Consider the following 23,743-nt stretch of genomic DNA (forward strand, 5'->3'; position numbering starts at 1 on the left):
CTATAAATCCTGGAGCCTTTTATTTACTCCCTCTCTGGATCATATAAATCCTGGAGCCCTTTATCTACTTCCACCCTGGATCGATCATGTAAATCCTGGAGCCTTTTATATGCATCCCTCTCTGGATCCTATAAATCCTGGCATCCTTTATCCCTCCCTCTCTGGATCCTATAAATCCTGGCATCCTTTATCCCTCCCTCTCTGGATCCTATAAATCCTGGCATCCTTTATCCCTCCCTCTCTGGATCCTATAAATCCTGGCATCCTTTATCCCTCCCTCTCTGGATCCTATAAATCCTGGCATCCTTTATCCCTCCCTCTCTGGATCCTATAAATCCTGGAGCCCTTTATCCCTCCCTCCCTCTTCCCAGACATTTGTGATGCTCTAGCCAAGCTCCCAGCTCAGCGTGGGGCACATCCCTCACAGTTGGTGCAATGCTTTATTTCAGTTCTTCCCTGATTTAACACCAGCACAAAGCTCTGAAACAACTCAGGTGGCCAGAGAAAAACAGGGATTGCTGCAAATCCTGCTCCTGATGCTCAGCTCATAAATTGGCTGCAATATTTTGGTTATGAAAAAGAAGCAAAAATAAAGCTTTGCCATTGATCTCAGCACTGCTTTTCTAAGCAGAGAACTGAGTTTTGCTTAAGCCTGCCACTGAGCAAAAAGGGAAAAACAATCACTAGAGGCCTGGATGAAGTTCCTGATGTCGATATTTCTGATGAAGATGAATTTTGTTGGTAAAAGGTTGGTTCCAGGCCTGAGAAAAAGGAGCCCCAAGGCATTAACACTGATGGAAGTTGGGCCAGCAGGCTCCTGCAAGGGGAGGTGGATCCAGGAGTGGGGAAGGATGGGAGGTGGAGAGGCTGCAAGTGAAGCTCCAGGGGTCTGTAGGAGAAATGAAGAGAAAGGGGAGGAAGGGAGGGCGTCATGAGAAGGCAGCACCAGCTGCTGAGAGAAACCCCCCTGGATGGGCAGGACAACCTTGGCATCACCCCCAGGGACAAGGGGGAGATTCTCCTTGCCAAAGCAAAGCTCCCCAGTTCCATCCTCTCTCTAAACTAATTAATCTAGACACAAATCAGCACACGGGGCTCTTATTCCCCACAGTGTAATGCTGCTGGCTCCAGGGGGATGAGGGGATTCAGCTCAGCCCTGTGCCAGTCCCAAAAGTCCCTCGTGGTTCTTCCAGGCTGTCCCCAACCCCTCCTGCAGCAACAGGAGCCCTCTGAGCCCTGCATCTGCTCAGCCTCCTGTGAGGCTGTGATCCTTGTCCCAGCACATCTGGGAACAGATGGGCCACGAGCCAGCTTGGATTTCCTCCAGGAAAAAGTGCTGGGGATGCCTGGGAATGGAAGAGGAGAAAGTCAGGCAGTCCTGGAGATATTTCCTTTCATTCCTCAAATGCCAGGAAATGCACAGACCCATCCTGTCCACACTGCAGGCTGCTGAGGAGATGTGTGCAGACATGAGGGAGATGTTCAGGTGAAATATTCCTAAATTTTCACTCTGCAAACACGCCAGGCATGTGTCCATGCAGGGATGTGCCAAGGGAAGGAAACCCCCAGCGCTCCTTGCCAGCCATTCATGGCAAAATGTTTCCCTGAATGACCTTTGGGTAATTAAGCTTTCAATGTTATGTTTATTTATAATGGGAATTAAATAGGTAATGTCATAAAGGATAATAACCTCAGCTAATTGGCATGTAACACTGGCAGAATAAATCCTTGTTCTTGATGACTAAAAATTGTATATCTCATTAGAAATGGAATCTCTTTAGTCTTGCCAATTCTAACAATATCTTCCCAGAGAGGTGGGCACACACTCCTCACACACCCACATCAAAAATTCTTTCATTAAAAAGAATAAATCCAGCTCAGCTGTCCCATTCCCTGGTGGGGAAAAAAAACCTTTTCTGCTTAAACAATTGAACCAGTCAGGTTTGCAGTGGATTTTGAGCAGTAAAAGTGTAAAAGGAGAACTTGGGGTGCCAAGTCCAGCCTGTGGACACAGAGCACCTGAAACGCTGACTCAGGTGAGTCTCAGCCTGGGAAAATCTGCTTCACACCTGGGTTTTGTTCAAGCTGACAAAGCCAGACACTTAAAAGTGAAAGAATTTGCTCTCCCACTCATTTTTGTGGGTGAGAAGGGAAAGCAGAGCTGGTTCCCTGCAGCGGCTTTGAGAGCTCGTGCTCCCCCAGCTGCTCCCTCCTCACCACAGAGCAAAATCCTCTATGCAAAGAGCTCCTGACCTGGCTGAGCCTCGCTGGATCTCCTGCTCCCTTCATCCCAACGAGTGAGGAGCTGCTGGGACACCCCAGGGGAGAAGAGCTCTGCTGGAGCAGCGGCCTGGAGCGAGAAACCTCAGAGGAAACAGCCCCAGGAAGGAGGTGAGATGCCAAAGGGGTGATTCCAGAACTGGGAGCCAGTCCTGAAGGGCTCCCTGCGCCTGCACAGCTCCAGGGCACACAGGGAGGACACTGCAGTGACATCCCTGTCCCCGTTCCTCAGGTGGCTTTGTGGAAGTTCAACTTCTGCTGCTCTCTGAGGCTTTGGAAGAAATGCACCTGTGAAAAACGGGTGGGAGACCCAAGCAGGGGAGCACTTCCACTGCTGGGAGAGTTCTGCACCCACCCTGCCATGAGCAGCCAGGGCAAAGTGCTGAAATCAGGCTGAGGTTTCCCTGTGGGGTTCATAAATCACCTGCAAACCTGTCAAGAGTCTGTGCTTTGTGGGGTGTCAGTGGCTGTGTGAGCAAGGGCTTCTTCTCCCTGAAGAAAGGACTGAAGTGCTTAAGAAAGGTGCTCTGAAACAGTTCCTTGTGCTATTTGCATTATAATATAAAGCATTAATATAATATAATTAATATATAATTAATATAATCTATAATATGTAATATATCATTAATATAGTATATCATTAATATATAGAATTATGTAATATAAATCATTACTATCGTATAAATCATTAATATAATATAAATTATACTATATTAATAAATAATGAAAATAATATAATATAAAGCATTTCCACAGGAGCTCCCAGAATCTACAGGTTGGCGTGCCCCCCAGAAATTCACTTTGTGTTATTCTCTGTGGAAAAGTGCATTTTAAGCCATTTTTCCCCCACCCTCCTGTTCTGCAGTTTGGGCACAGCCAAGTGGGAGCTATCCAGTGCTGTTGGAGGAGTTCTATTTCCTTCAGAAGAAAACTGGAAGATGAATTCCAGAGAGACAGAGCACCCAGCAAGCGGAAACAATGAGACAGAACTAATTAAGTTTTGAGATTTATTAGGATGGGTTTAATTCCTTGCATCCTGTTCCATAGTGATGCCTTTTGGGGCTACCCAAAAACAGAGGCCAGGCAGAGTTAAGGGAATAAAAAGCAGTTCTGTTTATTGAGGGGCCTGCAGGGATATTTTGGGCAGACCAAAAATGGGCCACAGCTCACAGATTTCACACTTTTATAAGTTTGGTCCATTTGCACATTGGGGGTTCATCCCCCAATTCCAGCTGCAGGGAATGAAGTCATTTCCCCCAAGTTTGCTGCCCCCAACTCCCTTTTGTTTCCATCTCTGGGGGCCTGAGGCAGGGAGGTGTCCTTGGTGTCCAGGCCTGGAGAGGAATTGCTGTGTCTGCCCAAAGTGGGGAAGCAGCAGCAGCTCCCAGTGTGTGTGGAGTTTGGAGTTACACACTGAAGAACTGCAGGGTTGCAAATACATGGGAAATATAAAAGCCAAAATCCTAAGGGATCAGTGGTACCACCTGGACCATCACAGCAAAAGCAGAACTCAGGGATGTTCAGAGGCAGCAAACACCCAGTCCCTGCAAAACCCCACAGCAGCCTCGCTGCTGTCTCCAAACCTCCCAGTGACATTTCACCACCCACAGCTCTGCTCCCAAACTAAACCTTCCCTCAGGGATATTTGCACGGCCATTTGGATGAGTTCTGAGTGGGTGCATCTTGTAATGGAAAGGACATTTCTCTCGCTGAGTGAGTTTCCTGGCTCTGACGTAACTGGGAAGATGATTTCTCAGTGTGTCAGCTTCACTGCCAAGCCACAGCCTGGTGCTCACCGGCAGGGCTCCAGTTTGCTGTGCCCACAGCAGGTTTTTCCAGCTGGCATTTCACACCTGCCCCTCCCCGAGTGCCAACACCCTCCCGATCCCAGGCTGTCCCTGCATCTCCATCAGGGATGCTGCAGGAAATCCGTTCTTCTCATTCCAGCCACCTCCATCCCAAATGCTCAGCCTTCCACCTCTGTTTGCTGTGGCTAAAGGTTGGCAGAGGCGATGGGAAGTGATGAAGAGGTGCAAAGCTCTGAGCGCTTTGCGCGGTTACCTGAGCACCAGAATCTTCTGGAGTTTGCAAAACCAGGCCGGAAATTGCTCAATGACAAAATTTCTATTCTTTCTCCTTCCAGTCAGGCTAAAAATAAAATAAAGCCCTTGTGCCAGGCTCTTTTCTGCTGCAACCACACTTGTCTCAGCAGAGTTAATGGGGGTGAGGATGGGCCTTTACCATGTTGTTTTTCAGCGCTGCAACTTCCAGTCACAGCCAGAGCAGGGAAACGGAAACCAGCGGTGGGTGAGGCAGCCCAGCACTGCTCCCTTCACCACCAGCAGCTCCCCAAAATCCACCCCACCTTCTCCTGCTCAGCACCAAGGTGTCTGCAAGGCAGCTTTTGGCTGGAGGGAACTGGGGCGAGACCCAGCTCAATCCCACTCCTGTAAGGTCTTTGTGTTTAGGCAGGGCCTTGGGTGCACCTTAAGGAGGTTTGAAGCTCTTACAGCCTTGCTCTTGCCCATCTTTTACAAAATTGGCATCTAATTTTGGTTTTGTTGTCCTGTGGATGATGCATTCCTCCTGGAAGTGAAGAGTGAGGAAGACAATTTGTTATTTCACCAAGGGTGAGAAGCAGCATTGATCAACCTGATGGATAAATGACTTGTGCTTCCACCCCAGCAGGGTTACAGCTGCAGCTGTGACAGAGTGAGCTGTTCATAGAATTCCTGACCATCCCAACAAGGTGCTAGGAGACAGGAATATGGGATACAGCCAAGACACCAGCTGGACACCCCTTTTCTGGGTATTTCCCCATTCCAGTGCAGTGAGCTCCCACACAGGGGGATTTTTCTGCACCTGAATGTCCATCCCAGCATCACCCCCCAGCTGAGCTTGTGGCAGGGACGAAGCCCACAGCATGGGGACATTTTGCTGCAGCAGGTCACAGAATATCCTGAGCTGGAAGGGACCCCCAGGATCACCCAGACCTGCCCAGACCCCCCAACATCCCAGCCTGGGCATCCCTGGAGCTCTGGCAGCCTCGGGGCCGTGCCCATTCCCTGGGGAGCCTGGGCAGTGCCAGCAGCCTCTGGGGGAAGAACCTTGCCCTGATCTGCAGCCTGAGCCTGGCCTGGCCCAGCTCCAGCCGTTCCCTCACGCTCAGGAGCGATGTGCCTGAACAGGATTGGGTTTTCACTCTCTAATGAGCATTTCAGTGAGAGGTTATTGCTCTGCACTGTGTGACAGGAGGGTGAGAGCTGAGGCAATGAGGTGACAGGTGAATTCCTTCTGCTAAACAGGAACAAGGCTCTGTGGGCTGTGCTGTCACAGGCTGGAAGGAGATAAGGCTCCCCACTGGTGAGATTTCATGAGAATTGATAATTTAAATCCCTTGCAATGTCTAGCAACAATAATTATGTCCCATATCTTGGATAACTAAAAAAGATTCTCCAATATCTTACGGTGTCTGTGACAGGGAGAACGAGGAGCTGAGCATTCCCTTGGGACAGGATGTGCAGATCACTGGGAAAGAAAAGAGTGGATAAGGTGAGATTGATGTGCAGATCCTGAAGTTTCTCCAACCTTTGCTCATTTTTCTAAACAGATCTGAGCCAGGGAGGACAAAAAAAAAAAAAACAAAAAAAAACCTCAAGGACACTTCATTTATGCACCCAAAACAAGACTTGGGACCTTGAGTTTCTGACCTTGACTCCACTTACTCAGTTATGGAGTTACCGTAAATGACTTCAGCAGCCACCCCTTAAATCATCTCAGAAAATGCATGGAAATATTAAGCAATAACAACAACAATAAAAAGAATCCACCCCATCTTTCCATTCAGTCAGACACACATTTACAAACATCTTTTGGGCTGAAACAAAAGCAAACAGCAATGGCTTAAAGCATCACCCACAGCTCTGCGGTCCCGGCAGAAGTCCCCCAGCTCCTGCTCGCTCAGGTGACAAGTTCAGGTACAGGGGACAAAGCTCGATCAGGAAACAGAATATTGGGTGGAAGGGAAATTCAACAAACTTGAATTTGCTTCAATTGTTGTGCTGAGGTCGGGAGCGCTTCCCAGCACCTCGCTCCGGTGTGACCTTCACACCAACCACATGAGAAAGGGCTTTTCACAGCCCGGGGGCCAGAAATGACTGACTGCTGACTCAGGCAGCAGCTGCTGGCACAATTACTCACTTTGTCCCTCCTGCTGGTTTCCCTGCTCTCCCAGGCTCTGGGAGGCACCTCTGGGTCTGTGCCTCATCACCAGCTGCTCCTGCAGAAGGGGACAGCAGCCAGAGGGGACACGGGGTAGAGCCCAAAACTCTGCAGAACAATCAAAGCCGTCTGTGCTGGCTCATATGGGGGATTTTTGTAAAGAGGTTTTGTTTCCTGGCTGTCCTTAACAACTCTTAGCATTTATCCTTTCCAAAAGATCCACCTGGTCAGAGAGATACCCACAGGCCCTGCAACAACTGCCAGTGAATTTGTCTCTTCTGCACCTCTGTGACACCTGGGTCCCACTGGAGCAGGCAGGAATGCCAGGGTTTGGGGGCTGGGGAATGGGGTGGAAGAGCAGAAATGAGCTTTTTGTCAGACATCCCAGCCCATCCTTGGCACTGACCCCAAACCTCTACATGGGCCTTGCCTGGGACCCTCCAGGACACTCTGGGGAGGTTCCCCTGCCACAGTCTGAGTGAGCTGCCAGCTGCTGAGCACATCTGGGGCTTTGATGGGTGTTCCTCTCACACCACTGTGAGCCCACACTAATAATAAATAATAAATAATAAATAATCCTCTTTTGGGCTTTTCCCCATCCCCAAGTGCTGCCATATCAAGCAGAAACCACTCAAACACCCAGAAGTGACTGGAAAGTTGAAAAGCAGAGATGCCTGAAAGTCCTGCAGCTCACTGTGGGCCAGGCCCGAGCTCCTGCTTTCATCACCAACTTCCTCTGAGAGCACAAAGCACGTCTGGCTCCCTGTGCCCTGCCTTTGCCCACAGCTGGGAGAAGGAGGTGACTGTGTTTTTGTCACTTGGCTGATGCACGTGTGGGGAGTCTTCTCAGGGCAGGGACCTCTTCTTGCTGACAGGACACTGAGGATTCATCCAGGCCTGCCTGGGATGGGAGCAGGGCTGCCCAAGGTCCCCACAGCTCCCTGGGGTTGTCACCAGCACCGGTTGCTGTCCTGGCTCCTGTCAGTCTCAAAGGCTCAGGGTGGTGGGAATGGGAATGTGATCAGCCCAAGCAGGATGACCAGGGTCATCTCCTGAAGGCCTGGAGATGTGGCAGACACTCCAGGCCAAAATCTTTTCCATGTTTGGAGTCCACCCCAGCAGTTGTACCTAATAAAAAGACATTCTCCTTTTGTATTATACTTTTTTGGGGGTTGGAAATGACCTTAAAAACCATCTCATCCCACCCCCTGCCATGGGCAGGGACACCTTCCACTACACCAGCTTGCTCAGACCTGGCCTTGGACACTTCCAGGGATGGGGAACTCTATGATTTTAAGATGATTCCACGATTTTCTGCAAACCCAGCTCCTGCAGACAAGCCCTGGAGCTCAGTGCAGGGAAGGGCTTTTCCCAGAGTAGCTTTATCAGCGTGTCCCGATCCGTGTGACACCGCAGGGCACGGCTGTGCCAGCGCTGCTCCCTGCACGGTGATAAGGCTGTCACACACCCAGGGATGCCTTTATCACCCCTTTCCCACTGATAAGGAGCTGTAACACACATAAACCCGGCCTGCACTGAAGCCCCAGAGTGTCACTGAGTGTGTGGCTGCTCTGTTTGAGCTGCAGCTCTTGTACAGCACCTGCCTGGATCACTGAGAGCACCCAGGGAAGTGTCACCAACCCTCAGGGACACACATTTTCCCAGTCATCCACCCCTCAGAGACAAGGCCTGAGGGAAAAAAATGTTCAAAAGTATGTTTTTTCCCTTGGTGTGTGGAAAGATCCGTGCCTCGTGTGTGATGCAGGGCAGGCAGCTGCTGCTATGGAGCTGAGCATGGCAAACCCTGAGCAGGAGGGACCCCCAGGATCACCCAGACCCCCCAACATCCCACCCTGGGCATCCCTGGAGCTCTGGCAGCCTCGGGGCCGTGCCCATTCCCTGGGGAGCCTGGGCAGTGCCAGCAGCCTCTGGGGGAAGAACCTTGCCCTGATCTGCAGCCTAAAATCCCCCCCGCCACAGCTCCCAGAAACAAGAGAGAAAGGGGAAGAGATACAGCCTGCAAACAGCATCCTTCACCAAAGGCTTTCCAAAACAAGCTTTGAACACTGAGCAAATGGCAAAGCTTTCTCCTCAGAGGGGATATAAGGCCACAAAAACCTGAAAGAGTTTGTAAGAAACATTCATTTCACAAACAGCATTGGCACAAAAGGTAACAGCAGCAGTGCACTGAAACTGCAGACACTTGGCACAGACCAAAGGCAGCAGCCACAGCCTTTATCTGCAGCAATCATCTCAGAGATTTTAGATCGTTTTCCCCTCTACAGCTTCTTCACCAACAAATACCTTAAGTTTTTCACTCTAGTCCTTAACGGGGAAGCTGTCCTGCAACACACCCAAACCTTGGGAACCTCATTTATATTTATATTTATATTTATATTTATATTTATATTTATATTTATATTTATATTTATATTTATATTTATATTTATATTTATATTTATATTTATATTTATATTTATATTTATATTTATTTACTGCTATTTATATTTTGAATTTTATTTTTACCGTTATTTTAATTTTTATTTTTACTGCATATTATATTATATTATATTATATTATATTATATTATATTATATTATATTATATTATATTATATTATATTATATTATATTATATTATATTATATTATATTATATTATATTATATTATATTATATTATATTATATTATATTATATTATATTATATTATAGTTATATTTTTAATTTTATTTTTACTTCTATTTTTATTTTTACTGCTATTTTTATTTTAAATTTTACTGTTGATATTTATTTCTATTTTTCCTGTTATTGTTATTTTCCCTGTTCTCCTGGGCTAAGCCGGCTCTCCCTGAAGCTCCCAAAGCTCCCAAGGCTCCCGAGGTTCTCCCAAAGCTCCCCTGAGGCTCCTGAGGTGCTCCCAAGGTTCCCCTGAGGTTCTCCCGAGGCTCCAGAGGTTCCCCCAAGGCTCCCCTGAAGCTCCCAGGGCTCTCCCGAGGTTCCAGAGGTTCCCCCGAGGTTCTCCTGAGGCTCCCCCGAAGCTCCCGAGGTTCCCGAGGTTCTTGAGGTTCCCGAGGTTCTGGAGGTTCTGGAGGTTCTAGAGGTTCTAGAGGTTCCAGAGGTTCCAGAGGTTCCAGAGGTTCTAGAGGTTCCGGAGGTTCTAGAGGTTCTGGAGGTTCTAGAGGTTCCAGAGGTTCCAGAGGTTCTAGAGGTTCCGGAGGTTCTAGAGGTTCTAGAGGTTCTAGAGGTTCTAGAGGTTCCAGAGGTTCTAGAGGTTCCAGAGGTTCTAGAGGTTCTAGAGGTTCCGGAGGTTCCAGAGGTTCCGGAGGTTCTAGAGGTTCTCCCAAGGTTCTCCTGAGGTTCCCCTGGGGTTCCTGGGGTTATCATGGTTCTCCCAAGGTTCTCCTGAGGTTCCCCTGGGGTTCCTGAGGTTCTCGTGGTTCTCCCAAGGTTCTCCTGAGGTTCCCCTGGGGTTCCTGGGGTTCTCCCGAGGTTCAATTTGAAAAGCCAATACAGTTAACATATTTTTAAATTCTAATGTTTTCTTTTATATTCTAGTAAGTGCCAAAATACTTCTATCTACAAAATTGTCACAATGATAGTGGACTTCTGCTCTTCCTGCCTCCAGGAATCCCAGGATGTGGAGCTGCGGCTCCGGCTGCCCGGCCGAGCCCCGAGCCCCTGGCCCAGCTCCCAGCAGCTGCTCCAGGAAAACAGGGATTTCTGGCCCAGCTCCAGCCGTTCCCTGCCTGCTGTCCCTGTCCCAGAGCAGAGAGCGGAGCTGCCCCTCGGGAGGAGCTGCAGCCCCCGGGGAGCTCTGCCCTCAGTCTGCTCCAGCTGAACAATCCCAGTGCCCTCAGCTGCTCCTCATGGGCCCCTCCAGACCCTTCCCATCCTCGTGTCCCTCCTTTGGACACTCTCCCACCTTTAGATCTTCCTTTATTGTGGTGCCCAGAACTCCCCCAGCGCTGGAGGCTGTCCCAGCCCGGAGCAGAGCAGGACAATCCTGAGCAGTGATGCTGTCCCCGATCCCCCAGGACAGGGATGTCCCTCCTGGCTCCAGGGCACTGCTGACTCACACCCAGCTGCCCAAGGACCAGGACCAGGATCCCTTTCCAAGCTGCTGCTCAACATTTTGCCTTCAGCGCTTTCCCCTGGCTCTGCTGTTAATCTGGGAATTCCCACTAAAGATCAAGAGCTGTACAAAACTGGGCTGCTTTGCTTTTCCAGCCCGTAAATAATGCTCATTTCCCAGACTGCCAAGTGGAAGCAGCTGTTTGAGCAGTAAGGTGCTTATCTGGAAACGTAAAGCTCTTGAATGAGCTGTTCCAGAGCAGGGAGCTCAGATCCGGTAACCTGGGCTATTTTTAAGTCTCTTGTTTTATTCAATGCAGCTGAATTTCCACTCTAGCCCAGTGCTGGGTGTGGGATATAAACAGAAATTAATCCAGGCCTGGTCACAGTTATCTGCCTGCAGCCCTCACTCCTGGCAGCCCAGCATGGGAGAAAGGACCTGGACGTCACCAGGAACGTGACCTGTCTTGGCCATGCTCACTAAACAACTGAGATGAGGTCATTTTTATTTTTATAAGAAAAAACGTCTTACCCAAGACAAAAAGAGGCCTGGAAACTCATTCCACACTCAGCATGGCACCCACTGTGGGAAGAGAAGGATGGTGCTTACAGCAAAGTCTGCTCTGTTGCTGTTGTGAAAAACTACATTCACTTTTCCTGGTAAATTTTAAAAGGTTAAAATGTGCCAGGGGCCTGCCCACCCTGCCAGGGAACAATTCCTGCCCAATATCCCATCCAGCCCTGTCCTCTGGCACTGGGAGCCATTCCCTGTGTCCTGTCCCTCCATCCCTTGTCCCCTCTCCAGCTCTCCTGGAGCATCTTTAGGCTCTGAAAGGAGCTCTGAGCTCTCTCTGGAACACCCCCAGCCCTCCCAACCTTTCCTCACAATATATTTTATATAATATATATATAAATATCAGGCCAGTGTCTACAACAGAGTCACCAAATTCCAGATTTTTCCCAAAGGCCTGGCTATTCCCACAACAGGGGCTGCTCAGAGGATTTGTTTCTCTTTTCCCAAGTGGAGTGAACAAAGGTGCTGCCAGCTGGCAACCAAGGAAACATCTCCACAGGGATCCAGCCAGCAGCATCCTCCACACCAGCTACTCTGTGGGGCACAGACAGCACAAAGGGCAGTCCCTGAAATGGGAGGAAAATTCCTTGGCTGAGCATTTTTCCTTGGTGGAAAAATGAGGAATGGAGAGCAGAGGCTGGAGCAGCGCTGGTGCCTCCTGCCCTACCCTGCACACCCAACTTGTTCCTGCTTAGATGTCCCAGGGAGAGTGAGGATGGCCAAGACCTCAGGAGGCTCCCTGGCTGCAGGGGGATGTCAGGATGGCCCTGGGATCCTGCACTGACCTGTGCCTCCCCAGCTGCCCAGGGCACAGAGGGAGATATCCCCTGTCCCTTCCAGAACCAGCTCCTGCAAAACTCCTACCCCACGTTCCCTGCTTCTGGAGACCCTTCCACCTCAGGCTGTTCTGATTCTGTGACCTGCCTGTGCTCAGGCTGAGGAAATCAGTTTGCATCAGGCAACATCCCAAACAGGTCTGGGATTTTCCAGGCTTCACAACCCACACCACGAGTCCCCCTGCAAATCTGTTGGGTGCTTCTGAAACCCCACACTGAGAGTTCAGCATTGCAGAAGTTTTGGCTGGCTGGGCTCTCTGCAAAGACATCAATTTCACCCACTAATAGGCACAGCAAACTTGATTTCAGGCCCACTTACAATGCTGTAAATCCAGGCTAACCATATTAAACCCAGGGCAGCTGATGCCAGAGACTTAAAACCAGCACGAGTAAAAGTCACCTCAGGTGTGTGCAGCCAACAGCCTGGCCCGAGGCCACCTTGGGCTGCTTTACAAAGCAGCCCAGAGAAATTTCTCTATAAATGTTCCATTAATATTAACAGCTAAATCCCTGGCCTGCCTTAAAACCCTCAGCCCCACCTAAGTTAGCAGCAAGAGTTCTGATTTAATTTGCTCCCAAGGCTGACAGACCACAGCAGCAGTGGCTGCTCCATGATGATGTAGTTCCCCCAGAGTTAATCACATTTATTTGTGTCTCTAACAGGGTATAAACACTGTCCTGGCTGAGGACCAACCTTTTGCTCCTTTTCAAGGCACAGGAAAAAAATCTGAATGGAAACCACCAAGTCCTACAACTTCTCCTTCAGTTTTTCACCTAAATTCCACCTAGTGAAAAATTCCCCAGGAGTATGAAATCTACTGGGTTATTTTCTTATTCAATAAATGAATTTTTGAGGCTTTCTAGAAATCTCCCACCACGGGGAAGAGCTTTAAGTAAAACACACCCTGGAGCTGATGCATCAATCCTTGAGCTATACCCAAAACATGGGGTACACCAGGCAATATTCACTTTTAAATAGTAAAGATAGGTCTTTTTTCCTGAATTAAAAGTAGCAACAGCCATGCACAGCCCATCCTGCCCCTAATAAATCCTTTAGCACAGATTTCCCTGTGGCTCCAGACATGCTGGGCTCAGCAAGGCACAGCTCAAACCTTAAAATTTCCCCAATCCCCGATTAACGTCCCTAACTAATCCCAAAGCAATGGTTTCACTGAGGTGAGGAGGAGGAATTAAACACAATTTCATGAATTAATAACTATTTAAACTGAACAGCCTGAACCACAGGGCGTTTCTTTCCAGCTGCCTCGCTGTCCCACGTCCCAGCCTGGCCACTGGTTTGTACTGGTGTGGTTGCACTGGTGCCCACGCCACACGAAAAACACAACCACAGCTTTTACAGACAAGGCAAATTTGGGCTTTTAAATTGTTTCAGATCATCATAAAACAGTCAGTTTTAGTTTCTGTTCATAACGTGAACGGACTGAAACCTGAAACCAGAAAGAAATCAGAGAGAAGCAGAAGAGTGGGCAGCTTGTAAGAGAAAAGAAAGGCTCAGTAGCAAAACCTCCCCATTCAGAAAAATAGAAAGTGTTAGGAGGAACCAGCAGAGTGGCAAAAAAGACTTTCAGAAAATCAGAATGAGAAATAAAACACCTAGAAATTAGGATATCAGGGTAAATGCCATCTGAGAGTGGCAGGAGGATTTAGTGATAAATGTTAAGATGTAACATTCTGTGCTTGTGGGCAGTAGGAATTGGAGTGGATGATAGGTTGTTGCAGCCATTAATGTGAAAACTAATTTTTTAGAGATTTTTGCACATCTAAAGTAGAATCAAGAGGCTGGGGAGTCTCTTTGTCAATAAAATTCTGGTTTCACGTCAGCACTGGGAGAATTGCCCTGCTTTTTCCAAATTCCTGGAGCTCTGGGTGCTGCTCCACAGAAACCACAGCCTCGAGCAACCCAACACAAGCCACAAAGTGCTGAGCACTTCTGGCTGTAATTTGGTGCTTACAAGGAGACTGAGCTGTCCTGAAAACCCAGCCCAGATTATGGGTTTCAAAGCTAGAAAATCTGTCCCTGAGCTCTTAATCCAGTTTATGGGTTCATCACAAATGGAGCTGAGCCATTCTTGGAAAGAAAACTTGGCAAAAGGAATCTTTCTTCAGTGTATCAGTAGAAACCACGGACAAAGCCCAGGCCAAGCAATCTAGATGGGGGAGTAATTAAAACATGTCACAGCCTCTGGGGCTGAGTGCACACCACAGGGCTGACACCAAAACCCACCTGGAGCTGGGCTGGGGTCACACACCTGGAGGGCAGCTGGAGCCTGCAAAACCTGGTGCCAAGGAGCTTCCACCACAGGCTGTGCCCTGGTGCCAGCAGGGTGGAGAAAACCATCTCCCTCTGCAGAGGCACGGGGAGAGGAGCTCAGTTCTCCAGCTTCTCAGCTTCACAGAGCTGCTCTCCCCCTTTTTATACTTAATGGGAAAAAAGGCAGACCTGAATGGGGCTATTTCCTTTTAAAAGTCTCTTCTAACAGCAGTTCTCTTTCAACAGCTCATTTACTGCCCGTGTGGGACTCCAAAGTGAAATCTGCTCAGCCGTGGATCTAAAAGACTTCCCTTCGCACTAATCCTCAATGATCCTTGCTGTTCTCTGGCAGCCAGGCTGGATTCTCTCTTGATTGCCCACATCAATAAATCATCCATTATCTGTGTTTGAATTTGGTTAAGATTCTGGTTAATGATGCATGAGCTAGAGGAGGACTCAGCTGACGAGCTGCGCTGCTCAGTAAAAGATGGTTGAAGTGGGAAAAACAGCCAGGACGGATTTTTGCCATTAAAAACCCACTTGTCTGGGCTTGTTCATGGATAGGAGCAGATGCACTGGTTAAAGCCACGATGGATTTGTGGAGTCTCACACAAGGGAAATTGGAAGCAGAAGAATCTGGGATGTGTTTGCTGCCAATAGACACGAGGAGCACTTGCAGGAGTGGTGGAAAATGGAGAGGGAGATGATCTCCAAGGCCAGGAGACCTTGGGCAGTGCCCTGCAGGACAGCCTCTCCTCCCAGGCCTCTCACCACCCATCTTTTCTCTTTATCTTAGCACCATCTAGAGGGACGTGTCTGCACACCCGAGAGGAGAACACCCACACAGCGGGTGTGGAGTCCGGGCAAGCCAAACCTCAGAGGAGCAGGGACATCCCCACAGCCCAAAACCACCTGGGTGAGTGTTCATGGGGACAGGGACATCCCCACAGCCCAAAACCACCTGGGTGAGTGTTCATGGGGACAGGGACATCCCCACCACCCAAAACTACCTGGGTGAGTGCTCCTGGGGACAGGAACATCCCCACAGCCCAAAACCACCTGGGTAAGTGCTCCTGGGGACAGGAACATCCCCACAGCCCAAAACCACCTGGGTAAGTGCTCCTGGGGACAGGGACATCGATGCACCTCATCCCAAACCTGCTGGGACGGGGATCCTGGGCTCAGCCAGAGCTGGGGGCACCTCTGCACTCCCCATCTGTGCTCCCAGGACCGAGCTGCAAAAGTTTCTTCCCTGCTTTATTTTCTCTCGCTGGGTTTTGTTGTTATGTGTCATTCCAGCCCCTGGCAGAGGGGAGGAGCAAATGACAGCCTTTGGAGAAGGGGACAGACATTCTTTGGGGTGGGATTAAGGGGACAAGAGGATGTCACCTGCTCCCACAGAGCTGTGTGTCCCTGGGACACTGTTTGTTATTCAGAACCCTGCCAAACACCAAAAATACAGCACCGTACACCAAGGTGGCAACGAGATTCCTGTCCTTGCTTCCCAATCTTCCCTCCCTGGCCCATTTAAAGCACACATTTGAACCACAATGACTTTGCAGATAAGGCAGAGCCCCCAGTTTGGCGCGGTGGGTACAGCAAGGACCATCCTGGCCCCTCTCCCTGCCCCAGCCAAGGCATGGAAAGTTCTCCAGCATTGCCCGACTGCGCTGCTCAGGTGTCAGAGCTCCCTGTCCCAGTGAGCTCAGCTTTGAGCAGAGGCAGAGGAATCCCAGCATGGCAGGGATCTGCCCCACCCATCCTGGTTGTTCTGGTTTGGCTGAGCCGCTGCCAGATGCTGCTGAGTGAAGATTCCCAGAGCAGGAGCACATTCCCAGACAGCTGGCACAGCCCTGCCTGTCACCAGGAGCCTGGAGCTGTCCCTGGAGACTCCAGGGAAGGTGTAGGGCTGAGCCACTCCCTTCCCACTGCCCCCATGAGATGTGTTGGAGGGGAGGGAGGGGAATTGTGTGCACAGAATTGTCCAGAATTTCACCTATCCCTTAAAGCAACAACTGGATCCTGAACAGGGGAGAGAACTGGTGGGCAGGAGCTCTCCAAGGTCAGCAGCTTTCTTGCATGTTTTATTGGAGTCCTATTTCCACTCATCCATTCAGGACAAGGAATTACAGCTCCCTTCTCTGCCCCACAGCTTCTCCACACCGGTGTGTGTGGGGACAGCTCTATTTGGGTGTTTTCCAGCCCCCTCTGGTCACCTGCCCCAGCTGTGGTGGGTGTGGAGCACAGTGGTCTGGATGAACTGGCAGAGGCAGGGGACGCTGCTGTGACCCAGGTGTGTCCCTGGTCCAGCCCGAGGGAGCCGGCCTGTCACCAGGAGCCGGACATAGCATCCACTGAAAATCACCAGGAGCTGCTGGGCCATGGCCTGCAGGGAACAAGAGAGGAGTCAGAGCATCGCTGTGGGCAGAGCAGAGCACACATCAAACACCATTTTCTCCCTGCTTCAAGGACTGTCCTACTCTGTCAGGAGTGGGACAACAGCCAATGGCACAGATAAGTGGCCCAGATCCCCCTGTGGCTGGCAGTGCTGGCACACTGTCCCCACGGGGGGGTGACACCAAATGACCGCTGGCCCACGGGTGGCCCTGGGGACCTGCCCACTCTGTCCCTGCCTCCTCGGGCTTGTTTTTGCCTGTGGACAGCCAGAGAGCCTCAATCTGCAGGGATGTCACCTGCACTGAATTCCCTTAGTGACAGGAAAACAGTAAAATAAATCAAAATCACCCCTTGGTAGCTCCGTGCTGAGCGGGAATCAGGACACATTTGTTGCTCAGCGTGACACAAGTCTTTGAAGGCACTTTCCATGGAGGAGACAAAGGCTGGGCTCATCCATGGCTCAGCACCAGCCTGGGCAGGGGCACCAGGTCCCTGGGGAGAGGTTTTCTTCCAAACAGGACCCTTGGGATCACCAAGGAGAGCCCAATCCATTAATTCCTCAAGGATTATCCCCAGCTGCTCAGAGAGCTTTGACAGCTCGGCAGCACCAGCGCTGGAGAAGGTGTGTGTGGACTTCCAGGTGCTTCTGCTGGAGAAAAAGGTGGTGTCCCCCATGGCTGGGATGAGTTTTGGAGATGACTTGGGGGGGATATTTCTCCTCACCTCGGGTGGGCCCTCGGGGATGAGGTGCAGGAGCTCATTGCAGGTCACAGGATTTTTATTCAGGGTCACCCTGCTGGATAAAAGAGGGGATTCTTCACATGGAGCCTCCTCCTCCATCCCCAGCTCGGGCTGAACTGCCACATCCATGGCCACACAGAGCTTCTTCAGCCTGTGCCTCAAGCCTGCCTGGAAGAGAAGGAGATTTTGGGGCTCTCCAAGGGCAGGCAGCAGTGGTGTCCTGAGCACAGCCTTTACAGGGCACCACTTCCTCCTGCATGGTTTTTATTCCCAGGATTTCCCATCCCAGGCAGCAGTGGTGCCCTGAGGACAGAGTTTAAAAGGCACAATTTCCTCCTGCACGTTTCCCACCCCTGGGATTTCCCATGCCCAGCACTTGGAGCTGGGTGTCCACCCCATGGCCTGGCAGTGTCCACAGCCTGGCATGGAGAATCCTGTCTTTAAAAGCTCCATCATCCCATCTCCTGTGTGAGAATCGTGGAGCTGCTGTCCATCCCTGAGCTGCAGCTTTCAGGGAGATGAGCAGCCTGGAGATTTCAGAGGACTCTCAGCTCTCACCCCACAAAGGCAGTTCAGTGGATATTTACACACCCACAGAGAGCAAAACATTTTCTGAAGGCCAAGAGGACAAAATTTTTATATAATTAACTCAATCCAGCAATTCCTGCTCCTCCAGGCTATCCCACTTATTCCAGGAGGACAGCTCAAGGTGGAAGCTGTTTCAAGGTGTGCCACGTGCTTCCAAAATTTTCCTTTCATTCCTGATGACTTTCCATCATTAAAGCTGTACAGTTAATTATCCAGACACGCACGTTCCACAAGGTCTGGACAAATTCCTGCTGAACTGGCCATGGACAGGTGCACTTTATTCACCTCCCAGTCTGCCCAGCTCCCAGTGCACAGCAGGGGAACCTCAGCAGGGCACTCAAACACTCATTTGTCACTGCCCAGCTCCATCCCAGCAAATCCAGGCTTTAGGACAGGACCTGGCCATGTCCCCAGGCTGTCCCCACTGTCCCTTACCTGTGTCCCCTGCAGGTGAGCAATGTGGGCTGACAGGGCCTGGAGGCAGAGCTCGGGGCTGAAGTGCACAAACCACAGCTGGAAGGGGCAGGTTAAGGAAGGGATCTCTCCATGCCTCCCCCTCCCATCCCTGTGGATGCTGGGATGGGGCTCCCAGGGAGCAGAGCTGAGGCAGAGGATGCCCTCGGGGTGCTCAGGGCAGCCAGGACCCAAATAACACAGCCCAGGGCTGGCTTTGAGCCAGGAGGGTCTGGGCTAAGACAAAACTCCAAGCTAATGGGGAAGCAGAGAGCAGCCAGTCCTGCTCCTCAGCCAGGGTCATTGCCCATGGCTCATCACAGTGACCCTAACCAGATAAACTGAGGGACACAGTGACCCAGCTGCCCTAAACCCCTTCCTGCTGTCCTGCCTTAGTTTCTAGGGATTCACTCCATTTATTTTTTACAAAATTGGCCACACTCAGTGCTGCTCTGAGGACACTGTTGAGGAGAGTTTTCCAAGAGCAGCGTGTTGGGGATGTGATTCCTGCCAGCCCTGGGGCAGCCAGAGCTCTGTCCTTGTGCATCTGCTGCAGCTGCCAGCAGCACAGGGATCCAGGAAAATGGAAAATGCAGAGGGTTAAAATGGATCTGACACTGCAGCAGACAGAGACATTGTAAATCCCTGGGTTATTTGCTGCTCTTTGCAGTTTTGGGACACGTAGGTCGAGGTGAAGGCTCCCTGGATTAGTCCTTTAATGGACTATGCTGGCTTGAATAAAAGTGGAATGGAGGTTTATAAATGTGGAATTCAGGTTTTTAAGGGTCTCCTCCTCCTCCTGAATGACTTTGCCCTCCTGCAGTTGTTCCCTCCTGGTTTCCCTCTCCATTTGTATTTCCAGTCTCTCTCTGTGTCTCTCTCACCTTCCTTTAACACCTTCACGGAGCCTTAAAATTCTCTTCATTCCCCTGAATCCCTGTCTAGTCCAGAAAAATCATCTCTGAAAAGCAGCAAATGAGCCCAGGGACAGAGATTTTGGTTTTCTCCATGTTAGAGTTTTTGGGGGACTGTTTGGTTTTCTCCCTGTTGTTTTTTAGCAGTTTTTGGTTTGTTGGTTTGTTTGTTTGTTTCCATAAGAACTTTGCTATCACTCTGCCTATAGGCAGAATCATCATTATCACATAACACATTTTTAGGGATAACTGTCTGCCCTAAGGAATCCCACTTAAATCTTCTAGACTGATTATTTCCAATCACCTTTGGACATACCTCAATCCCCACTTACAGGAGAAATAAAAGCTTCCCAATTCCTCACACCATCCCATAGGAGACAAAGCAGATCCTAGGAATCCCAGCCTCTGGATCACAACATCTATAAACCCCTCCAGCAGGAGGCATTTATCCAGGAGGGATCTGACCAATTCCCAGCAGAAAGGATACTTGTAGGATGTTGTGTGGCCCATCCAGGACATCTGTAATCCCCAGGATTATGTTGTGTTTGATAAAGATTTCATTGACAGCTGCCAGCCTCACATCTGTATTCACGTTCAGCTGTTAAAGAATGTAAGGGGAAAATAACACAATCCATGGCAGAAGACTACAAACTGCAGCTGGATAATCCCAAATACTGCAGTTCTGAAAAGAAAGCAGTGGAATTGATTTCCAGGGTCATGTTCTCCCTTCCATCCCCAGCTGCCTCCTTTCCTGAACCTCTGTGAACCCCCACATTTGTCTGCCTTCCTCTTGGAAAAATTATTTGCTCTGAATCCCTCTCTGGATTTTGAATCAAGACTTTCCAATATTATTCTTCAGCCAAATAAAAAGTGCCAGTGATGCCAGAGGCAGCAGAGGATGCAAGGAAGACTCATCAGGAGCAGGGCAGGAGCCAGAGCTGCTGTGGGAGCACAAACCACACTCTGCAAGGGTTGGTCTGCAGGGTGACCTTGTTGTGGCCTCTCAGCGCTCCAAGAAGCTTCAAGAGAGCTGGAGAAAGATTTGGGGCAAGGGATGGAGGGACAGGACACAGGGAATGGCTCCCAGTGCCAGAGGGCAGGGCTGGATGGGATATTGGGCAGGAATTGTTCCCTGGCAGGGTGGGCAGGCCCCTGGCACAGGGTGCCCAGAGCAGCTGGGGCTGCCCCTGGATCCCTGGCAGTGCCCAAGGCCAGGCTGGATGGTTCTTGGATCACCCTGGGATGGTGGAAGTGTCCCTGCCCATGGCAGGGGTGGGATGGGATGAGCTTCAAGGTCCCTTTTAACCCAAACCACTCTGGGATCCTCCAATGCTCTGATCTCCAGCAGCAGGAGCTCTGAGCCAGCCCGAGCAACTCCAACACTTCCATTTCAAGCATTCCATCCCCTCCCTTGGCAGCAGAGCATTCCTTGCCTTCCCTGAGTGCTGTAAAAATATTCCTTCCTCCCTGGATCATTGTATTCTTTGCCTGCAGCTAGGGAATGCCTCAGCAGGAGGAATCCTGCTCCCCTCTCTCCCACACCAGGAGCCTCCTCACCTTCCTCTGGTGACAATCAATGACCAGGATCACCAGGGCAGTGAGAGCCAGGGCCACCAGGGTCACCAGCACACCGGCCCCCCAGGAGTGCCCCAGGGAACACAGCTGGAGCGTGGAGTAAAGGTTTGTCCAGAGAGAGATGTAGAAAACCTGGGAAAAAAAAAAAGAGAGGCTGGTGAGAGTCACAAACCCATGAAAGTGAGAAAAGTCACATGAAGAAGAAAATAGCAGTCCCTTCTCCCTTATAAATTAAATCACATGAGATTTTTCACAGGGCGAAAAAGGACAAAACTTCTTTCCAATAATAGAGGAAATAAAGGACTGGAAGGACTGACTGAGCACTAGTTTATTTTAAAAAATCACCACTCACCAAAGACAAAGAGTGAATTATTAATGATGATTCATCCCTAGGAAGGATTTCAACAGAGTTCTTCCATTTAGATAAGAAATGCACTCACTGAGGCATATTGATAATAATTCTCAGAGTCCCTGGATTTAGAAAGTTCCTATTTCAAGGTGGTGCAGAGACCACTCCATTACACTCAGCCAGTGGGCACTGACACAGGGCTCAAGGACTGGGTTAAAGTCAGGGAAAACTGGATTCCTTTACCTCACAGAGCATGGATTTAGGCAGGAGATTGCCTAGGAGCCTGTGTGACATGTAGAGCAAGGCATTGTCTCATAATGACAAAACTCAGGTGCACTAAACAGGCACCAAACCCCTCAAAACACTGAGCATTAATTCCACCAGTACCAATGAAAGGAGAAGATTTGTATAATGGCTATCAAAAAAAAAAAACCAAAAACACAAAAAAGGGAATCAAAACAAAGATTTGGGTTTGATCACACCCTCAGCAGAGCACCAGCCTCACAGCAGATGCTCATGGCTGAGTCTCTGGAGGAGTTTCCTTCACCAGAAGAAGACAAACAAGACCAAAAGTTGACTGATTTGTTGGTCTAAATTAGCATCAGGACCAGAACACCTTCAGATCTTTAAAATCGAGTTAGAAAGCAAGCCTGTCACCTCAGCAGGTCACTCGGCCTGCTTTGGTGGGACTGCCAGCAACGGGGTGGAGAGAGGGCCCTGCCCTCCATCCGCAGCAATTCTGCGAGCTGGGATTGCCAGGGGAGCCCAGCAGGAACGTGGCAGAGGCAGGATTTGCTGGCCAGCTAAACCCCCTGGGCACAAGAACCCCAGTGCTGGGCTGAGGAGCTCATGGTGCCAGGCTGAGGAGATCATGGTGCCAGGCTGAGGAGCCCACAGTGACAGAATGGGGAGCTCATGGTGCCAGGCTGAGGAGCCAGCGGTGACAGGATGGGGAGCCCACGGTGACAGGATGGGGAGCCCACGGTGACAGGATGGGGAGCCCACGGTGACAGGCTGAGGAGCCCGTGGTGCCGGGTTGGGGAGCCCACGGTGCCAGGCCAAGGAGCCCATGGTGCCAGGCCGGGGAGCTCATGGTGCCAGGCTGAGGAGCCCACAGTGCCAGGCTGAGTAGCCCACAGTGCCAGGCTGAGGAGCCCACAGTGCCAGGCTGAGTAGCCCACAGTGCCAGGCTGAGGAGCCCACAGTGCCAGGCTGAGTAGCCCACAGTGCCAGGCTGAGGAGCCCACAGTGCCAGGCTGAGTAGCCCACAGTGCCAGGCTGAGGAGCCCACAGTGCCAGGCCGGGGAGCCCACAATGCCAGGCAGAGGAGCCCACAGCTCCAGGCTGAGTAGCCCACAGTGCCAGGCCGGGGAGCCCACAGCTCCAGGCTGAGGAGCCCACAGTGCCAGGCTGAGTAGCCCACAGCTCCAGGCTGAGGAGCCCACAGTGCCAGGCCGAGGAGCCCACAGCTCCAGGCTGAGGAGCCCACAGTGCCAGGCTGAGTAGCCCACAGCTCCAGGCTGAGGAGCCCACAGTGCCAGGCTGAGTAGCCCACAGCTCCAGGCTGAGGAGCCCACAGCTCCAGGCTGAGGAGCCCACAGTGCCAGGCCGAGGAGCCCACAGCTCCAGGCTGAGGAGCCCACAGTGCCAGGCTGAGGAGCCCACAGTGCCAGGCCGAGGAGCCCACAGCTCCAGGCTGAGGAGCCCACAGTGCCAGGCTGAGGAGCCCACAGTGCCAGGCCGAGGAGCCCACAGCTCCAGGCTGAGGAGCTCACAGTGCCAGGCTGAGGAGCCCACAGTGCCAGGCTGAGTAGCCCACAGTGCCAGGCTGAGGAGCCCACAGTGCCAGGCCGAGGAGCTCACAGTGCCAGGCTGAAGAGCCCGTGGTTCCAGGCTGAGTAGCCCACAGTGCCAGGCTGAGTAGCCCACAGCTCCAGGCTGAGGAGCCCACAGCTCCAGGCTGAGGAGCCCACAGTGCCAGGCTGAGGAGCCCACAGTGCCAGGCCGAGGAGCCCACAGTGCCAGGCTGAGGAGCTCACAGTGCCAGGCTGAGTAGCCCACAGTGCCAGGCTGAGGAGCCCACAGTGCCGGGTTGGGGAGCCCACAGAGCCAGGCTGAGGAGCCCACAGTGCCAGGCTGAGGAGCCCACAGTGCCAGGCCAAGGAGCCCATGGTGCCAGGGCTGCGCGGTGCCCTCACCACAGCCATGGCGATCTGGAAGCCCCTGGAGCTGTAGAACAGGTACCGCCGCACTTCAGGCCTCAGGACGCCCTCCTGGATCAGCCTTTTCCACGGATCTGCCGGCACCTGCCCGGGAGAAAACACAAAACCAGAGCCATCCTCCAGTTTGGGTTCCCAAACCCAGCAGAACTGGACTGGGCAACCCAAATCTGTGTCCCAGAGCTGCCTCCCGCAGGGAGCATCTCCAATCCCATCCTCAGAGCTGCCAAAACTTGTGCTCCTGCCTCAGCTG

At 51.1% G+C, this 23,743-nt stretch overlaps 1 protein-coding gene across 5 annotated transcripts in view; it reads right to left on the reverse strand.

Annotated features, from left to right (window-relative positions):
• Positions 1-3,455: 3,455 nt before the first annotated feature.
• The window catches only part of TMEM268 (transmembrane protein 268), a 30,274-nt gene continuing 9,986 nt past the window's right edge, over positions 3,456-23,743 (reverse strand). For 2 of the 5 annotated variants that reach the window (XM_058853424.1, XM_058853422.1), the window contains 8 exons: positions 23,470-23,577; positions 20,905-21,054; positions 19,835-19,945; positions 18,416-18,493; positions 17,375-17,560; positions 16,471-16,640; positions 5,748-5,808; positions 3,458-4,866 (listed from right to left, as the gene is read on the reverse strand). In XM_058853424.1, the coding sequence (XP_058709407.1) occupies positions 4,768-4,866; positions 5,748-5,808; positions 16,471-16,640; positions 17,375-17,560; positions 18,416-18,493; positions 19,835-19,945; positions 20,905-21,054; positions 23,470-23,577 (963 nt within the window). In that variant the 3' untranslated portion in view covers positions 3,458-4,767. Of the gene's footprint in view, positions 4,867-5,747; positions 5,809-15,896; positions 16,641-17,374; positions 17,561-18,415; positions 18,494-19,834; positions 19,946-20,904; positions 21,055-23,469; positions 23,578-23,743 lie in introns of those variants that run through there. The other 3 variants (XM_058853425.1, XR_009279166.1, XM_058853426.1) reach the window with 3 other exon arrangements.

This window comes from Poecile atricapillus, chromosome 20 (assembly GCF_030490865.1).
Source record: "Poecile atricapillus isolate bPoeAtr1 chromosome 20, bPoeAtr1.hap1, whole genome shotgun sequence".
NCBI classification, from domain to species: domain Eukaryota; kingdom Metazoa; phylum Chordata; class Aves; order Passeriformes; family Paridae; genus Poecile; species Poecile atricapillus.